Source organism: Lathyrus oleraceus, chromosome 2 (assembly GCF_024323335.1).
Source record: "Lathyrus oleraceus cultivar Zhongwan6 chromosome 2, CAAS_Psat_ZW6_1.0, whole genome shotgun sequence".
NCBI classification, from domain to species: Eukaryota; Viridiplantae; Streptophyta; class Magnoliopsida; order Fabales; family Fabaceae; genus Lathyrus; species Lathyrus oleraceus.
Window position 1 is genome coordinate 377,108,656 of NC_066580.1, and position 7,498 is coordinate 377,116,153.

The window sequence follows — 7,498 nt, forward strand, 5'->3', positions numbered from 1 at the left end:
ACGAGAACGACTCATTGCCACGCTCCCCTTACTTTTTCTCTTTGAACGTCCTTTTATAATTTGTGTCTTGTGTTACTTTGCTGACTTGAGATAAACCACTTTTTTTTGCAGGAGAATGTTATACGACGTGTCGATCATCATTAGTGGTATCTTTTCAATATACAATTTTGCATTACCAGTGATCTTTCTTGATTTTAATTTGGCAGGCAGAAGCTTCATATGGCCACTTCTCTATGCCTTCAATAGAAGAACTCTTCTGTTTCAAAGCAGCCAACACGAATTGAATGAACCTTATCCTGTAACCATTGCATGCAAAGAGCACCCAATTTGTCGTCAAAAAATCCAACCCCCAATTGGCTTGCCAACAAGGGTATATACTCTATAATTGCAAGCCGAACCCTCCAATGTCTATCCTCTACAAGCTCAACAATGGCGGGTAATAATGATTGAGATAACAGATTGATTCCAATCACCTAATTCACTTGATCAAGCTTGCTGATGATGTTTAGGCGAACATCAGGAAATTCATCCTTCAGAAGGGATAGGAAAATAGGAAGAAGCTGCTCAATTGTTGCTTCCTTTCCTAACACTAGAGCCATTCCCATTATTACTGAAGCCAGAGCTGAGCGAACATGTTGTGAAGAATCCGATGACAATTCCTTGACACAAGGAAGAGTATGCTGAATTGCAAGATCGGGACTTAAAATCCGGCAAAACTTGGTCACTTTCCCAGCAGCTGCTATGCGTACCTCAGCCTCATTATCTCGAAGCAATCGGACATAGGCAGGGACCAACTCCGCCCTGGTAGGTTCAGGGCCTACAGCTTCACATAGCTCATACAATTGATTTGCAACCATGTAACGCACACGCCACGACTTATCCTGAGAGAAATTAACAATAACTGGGACTTTTTGTCCTCACCCAAACTTGTGACTCCTCCTCTACTCCTCATTTACCCTTTTACTGCTTGGTAAGAAATTAACCACTACTTACAAGTTTACTCGACACACTTGAACAAGAATGGGATATGTGTTATTTGAAATATTGGAATGGGATTGTATTAGTTCATGACCGTGTTGTTTGATGTTGTGCAGGGTCTTGTGTCATGGCGCAGTTTGGTGAGCTGCCATAAGCGTGACGGTTCGCTTCACAACATGAGCCTGATAATGCATCACTGCAATGTCGCTCATTCTGTTGGTATCAGGTTAGCATTAACCTGGTTTTGACTTTGGCTTGGCAACTGCTGGCTTCTTAGCTGCTGCAGAAAGCTTGAACGAACCTTTAACCTTAGCAAGCTTTCCAGAACCAACAATCTTCTTCAAATTTTGGAGCAATAGCTTCTTGAAGTTTCCAGGAAGCTGTTTCTGTTTCTCTTTAATGAATTTCACAATCGCGTATTGGCTCGAACCGTTCTTCTCCTTCAACGACACTATTGCATCCTTAATCATCTCTTCGTAAGTAGGATGGGAAGCAAGGTTTCGTGTTTTGGAATCTTTCTTAGGTTCGGTTTCCTTGACTTTCTTCATCTTCTCAGCTTCGGCCTTTGGTTCATCAACTTCCTCCAAGTCCGGAGGTTCGGCGGTTGCTGGTTCGGACACGGGTTCAACGACGATGATGGGTTCTTCGGTGGTCATTTGAAAGGGAATTGAATTATGGATGCAGAGAAGAGTTTGTTATACTGCAAATTGAAATGTTTTTGTGTGGGATATTCCATGATTTGGTTTGTTATTCACAGGGTTTGGTTGCGTTTGTTACGTTTTGCAGGGCCTTGGCTACAAGATACTGACATCTGCCGACAATCAACATGTGGAGATACGGCTGGTACTTGCAAATCCTTGAAAATAATTCCAGGTTCCCTCACCCATGATGTAACTCTTACGGGTGAAACAATTGGGAACTGAATATCATTCAGTCTCAGTAGAGCCATTAGAAGGATTATCATGCCACATGATAGGATAACAGCTTGCTCCAGATGAACCTGCTTCTGCTCATCAGGTTAGTACTGGTCTGAACTTTGACTCGCTTTAATGGCCCGAATATGCATACGGTCGGATCAAAATCTTCATGGCTTATATCGTATATTGCAAGCTTGCTTTTATGAGTTTAAAACTTGAGTCCCTTTACCGATTTCAGGTGGTGTTGTAGCAGAAACATTCCAATTTGAAGTTTGGGCTGCGGCGGCCGGAAGAAGTCATAGACACGTTGGTGCCAAGACTAAGGTCGACCGTGTTGTTATATTATAGTCAAATTGCTGCAGAATGCTCAATTTTACAAATCCAAATGGTATTCTGTCTCTGGAGGCTTCCTAATCAAAGATGTGGAGGTGTCTCAAAGTGATCAATTTTGATACAACCTTTGTAGAAAGCTCCATTTTTTCATTAGGTTTCAATGTTAGTGTTTGTAACAAAACTGCTTAAGGATTTGTAAAGACTTCCCAGTTCTCTACAGTTGGACAAGTTAAGATATCTTAAATGTTTCAATTTTCTAATTGATCTAGAAAACTTGCTTAAAGAACAATCTGTCAGCTTCAAGACACACAAGTGTTTGAATTTTGAAATGATTGACAATTCATCCTCATTGAATTCTTCCTCATTGGAAGACAGTAAAATCAAAGTTCGCAGCCTACTTCCATCTAATGAGTCCAACAAATGAATTGCCTTGGATTCCAATGATACATGTATGAGTTTTTGTACACGGCTTTTTGTCTCACTGTCTAAGTAACAACAAACATTGCCAGCTACTTGCATTTCAAGATCATGCATTAAATCATGCATTTCGAAACAATTTATATCACCATCTTCACCCACTTTTGCATCTTGGTAAAATGACCTCATCAAGAAAAACTTCACAAATTCTTCACTAGTGTCTTCCACGAGTTGCTTTTCATCTGAGCATTGAAGATAACCCTGTGCCATCCAAAGCTGAATCAACAGATCCTTCTCGATTTCACAATCGTTAGGAAATAAAGAGCAATAGGAAAAACATTGTCTTAACCGAGGCGACAAACTTTGGTAACTTATTTTCAGGATTGGTAGTACGAAGCTTTCTCTGGCTTCGCCTAATTCCAAAAACACGCTTTGTAAGACATCGATCCGTTCAGTTTCTTCACTTTTACTCTTTAATAGGCCTCCCAGTGTTCTAATTACTAGTGGAAGTCCCATGCACTTTTCTGCTATTTGTTTGCCAATTGATTCAAGTTTTTGATCCACTCCATTGATTTCATTCCTAAATGCCATTTTCTTTAACAGACTCCAAGATTCATCTAGAGTCAAACAATTCAAAAAGTAGAGGTTGCTTGTTTCCAGTCTCTTTGACGGTCTTTCACCAGCTAAATATTCATGAAGTTTATGTCTTTGATACCATTTCTCTCATAACACTCAGAGCTCCTAAGTCCATGAGCAAACCTAATGTTTTTTTAGATGGGTATTTTAAAAATCTCTCCAGGCTCTTAAGAAAGTGACCGAAAAAACCAATCTCTGGATCTGATAACGAGTCCACACAAATAATGTAGGTGAGTATCCTCATGACCATATGAAAAGGTCATGAAAAAGAAGAATGCAAACGAATGATTGATGTGGCGAAATTTTCAGGGCCAAAATTGGGGTATGACAGTGTGGAGATAACGGGCTTAATGTGATTGCGCCTGAATGAAAAAGAGAAAAAAGAAGGATGAGTAAGTTAGGCTTTAACATAATAACATGATTCGAGTTGATTTGTGTATTCAGGAGGTTTATGACTGCACAATTGTGGATTAGTGTTCCTACAATATCCTTAGTGTGCAAGATTAGTACTTATCGATGCAAACTTAACCGAAGAAGACTTGTAGCCTAGGATGAGTAACTAATGATGTATTTGTGTTTTCTTTGTTTTATTTTAAAAACCCAACTCAATGTCAAAAGTTTAGAAACTCAAACCATCAGATCCCGCATCAATATATCATATTCCAACGAAAGAGCATCAAAAGACGAAAAAAATTAAACCTACTACAAAAATAGGGCGAATACTCGATTTGCTATTGGTGTAGGTAGATGATAGAGTTCTCAAGCCAATCAATGAAGGTACACAAGTTCACCTCTTATCTATTAAGAAACCATTTCCAAGCACACAAAAAAAATAGTTGTCTTCTCCACATCTTTCGCTAAATATATGACTCCTATGAAGATAATATCATTGCAGGATTTCCAAATGGACCAAACAACCAAATGAAAAATAAAAAGATAACCTTCCACAAACTTACTCTTATCCCATAGAGAAAGAAAAATCTCAAAAAGAATCTTATGGCCATTGGGGGTAACAACCTGCCACCCCAACCACTTAAATGTTCCATACCAAACTGATAAGGCCAACTCATAGGTGACAAAATGACGTGAAATTGACTCAACCAAAAATTCAAAGAAAGGACACAAAATCAAACTATTATCAAAGATCACCCATATCTTAGACATATTCTGTCTAGTCAGGAGTCTATCTTGCAAAAGTAGCCAAGAAAAGACCAAGATCTTATAAGGAGCCCAACTGATCCAGATGAGGGAAAGGATCAGACACTCTATCAATGAAGGTACCAAAGTAATGAGGAGACTAACCCTCTGATCAATGTAAGAAGATGTCATTGAGAAAGTATCCTCTCTAGCATGATCCCAAACCCATTTATCACTATCCAAGGAAAGAGTGATATCTCGAAGCATAAAAAGTATCTCCTCAAATATGGGGTAACTCTCTAAGAAAGAAAAGTCTCCGCCATCTAAGATCCCAAGTTAAAACCCCATTAACCATTACACCAATCGCTCCCACCAACTCATTGTGTTGGACAAAGTTAGAAAAAAAATCCAGATAACTTTTTTTTAAAGGAATGGTTTACAACCAAAGGTCCTTTCAAAAGGAAGTTTGAGAACCCTAACCAACTCTCCTAATGACACCATCAGCGAATCAATATGAACTATCAATCTCTTTAAACCCCAAAAGAGACACCATTTTCTATCAGAAAGTATAAATAAAGAAAACACAATGCCGAATACCCAGTCCAACTCATGAATAAAGAATAATCTCATTCATCTAATATCTCAAATAAGAACAGCCTCCTCCTATACACCAACCTCACCCATTGAGAAAATGATATATATATATATATATATATATATATATATATATATATATATATATATATATATATATATATATATATATATATATATATATATATATATATATATATATATATATATAATTGAGTTGATAAGAATTATAGTGATACATAATTGATATGTTTCTACACGAGCTCAAATTTTATCGTCCTTAAATAATTTGATAAAAAATAGAAAATAGATGCAAAATTGAAAAAAATATAATTTGCATAAAAAATAAAATCAAAATCCAATTAAAATAATAAAAATAAAATATAGAGCATAACAAATTTTTTCTTTAAATGACTATAAATTTATATAGAAATTAAGTACCTATCACTATTATAAAAAAGATTTTATTTTTTAAATATTTAAATAATTATACAACTAATCAACATTTATTAGATATATTAATTATTCAATGAATTTAAAGAGTAATATTTTTATAATAAAAAAGAAGACGAATAATATTTTTGTATAATAGTAAGGGGTCCAAATTTCAATAAAAAGAGAGATATTTTTTAGTCATGAGTACACAATGTTATGTTCAGACTAGCCCAGGATTTTAAAAAATGATCGCAATCGACTTTAGCCATTTCGGCTAGTACAAGTGTTGCGAAACAATTTGTGTTCGCCACAGTATGAATTAACTATAATTTGTTCTTTAACATAAAAGTTATGATAACAACATCGGGATCGGGATCTACCAATACTATTTTTTTCGCGACCGTTTTCGCAGTCCCAAACCGATTTTTAAAACCCTTCCAAGAATATGATGCTTACTCTTGTTTTGTTTTTCTTCAATTTCCCCCTATGTTTTCATTATGTTGGGGAGTCCGAATAGCTTGGAAAGTTTCAATGGGCCAAGAGTTCATGGTTCCAAGAGACCTTGACACCACATATCCATTCAAAATCTTAAGGCATTGGGGGCTATGGATCAACTCTTTTATAAGCTTAACATTTCCTCCATTCCTAGTTGACGTAGGACTTTAGCACTTTCACACTTGAAACCCAACAATCCATCCCACAAGTGTGAGTCACCCACATCACTAGTCTTGATCCACACTAGGATCCAGTTCCTCTCCTCCACCGAGCCAACCAGGCTCTGATACCACTTGTTGGGGGGAGTCCGGGGAGCATCAGAAGTGTCAATGGGCTAAACGTTCATGGATCTAAGAGAAATTTATACCACTTATCCACCAAAAACCTTAAGGAAATGGGGGCATGGGTCACCTTTTTTATAAACCCAACATTTTCTTCATTTCTAGTCGATGTATGACTTTAGAACTTTCACACTTGAAACCAGGCTCTAACCACTTGTAGGGGAGTCCAAGGAGCGCCTGAATTGTCAATGGGATAAACATTCATGGTTCCAGGTGACCTTGACACCACATATCCATCCAAAGTCTGCCTCAAGGAAATATGGGTATGAGTTGTTGGAACAAAATTGGTTTGTACCATATCTCTAAGATTTTGATGATAACAAAGTATTTAAAAGAGTAATAGGGTATACTAAAAAATGTTCAAGTGTTTAGTATCACAGACTAAAATTTCTGAAGAAAACCTAGTACTGGTACTAAGAATGGAAATTTAAAGAGAAGGTAAAGATCCAAATTCTGGAAGATCAGAAGCTGAAGACCAGACTCTAAATGACGTCAACCTCTGAATAATGTCAGCATTTGAAGATCCAGACTCTGAAGATCCAAACTCTGAAGCATCAACCTTTGGAGATTCAGACTCCGAAGATCCAATAAACACAAGGATCAAGGAGATTCTGATAGGTCACTATCAGACTTTGAGGATATTTTGTCTTCTTTTGATCACGTAAACACTTAAGCAAAAATTTGCAGAAGACAATTGAGATGCAACGTATAACACCTTTGTAGCAAAAGGATTTCAAATGAGCTTTCAAAGGTATTAACCATATCAAGAAACATCTCAAAGGTATCTGATTCAAGCTTCTCAAAGACTCTCTTGTACAAACTCTTCAACAACTCTTTTCTTTATCTCTATACAAGGAGTTGAAGACTTAAAGAAACATACAGAACTATTGACAATAAAAGATTTGTTACTCTGTCAAATAAAAAACACAAGTTTAACTTAGAATTTCTTAACACTTTTATATTCTAGAAATTATTAAGTCTCAAAGAGTCTTTCTGTATTGTATTTTGTCTACACCTTTGATTCTATATCGAGTGTAGTTTTTCATAATCTCTTAATTGGAAGTTATAGTTTAAGAAGTCTCTTGCTTGTGTGCTTGAGAATTTAAAGTCTCTTGCTTGTGTGCTTGAACATAGAAGACTCTTACTTGTGTGTTTGAGCATTTGAGATCTCTTACTTGTGTGCTTGAGCATATAAGTTTCTTACCTATGTGTTTG

At 36.6% G+C, this 7,498-nt stretch overlaps 1 protein-coding gene and 2 pseudogenes across 1 annotated transcript; all 3 read right to left on the bottom strand.

Annotated features, from left to right (window-relative positions):
• Positions 1-217: 217 nt before the first annotated feature.
• On the bottom strand, positions 218-911 carry LOC127119592 (serine/threonine-protein phosphatase 2A 65 kDa regulatory subunit A beta isoform-like; annotated as a pseudogene).
• A 300-nt stretch (positions 912-1,211) lies between these two features.
• LOC127123336 (histone H1) lies at positions 1,212-1,697 on the bottom strand. Its single transcript, XM_051053563.1, has one exon. The coding sequence runs from the start codon at positions 1,632-1,634 to the stop codon at positions 1,212-1,214; it is 423 nt and encodes a 140-aa protein (XP_050909520.1). The 5' UTR covers positions 1,635-1,697.
• Positions 1,698-2,191: 494 nt separating this feature from the next.
• On the bottom strand, positions 2,192-4,445 carry LOC127123337 (putative disease resistance protein RGA3; annotated as a pseudogene).
• Between the last annotated feature and the right edge of the window lie 3,053 nt (positions 4,446-7,498).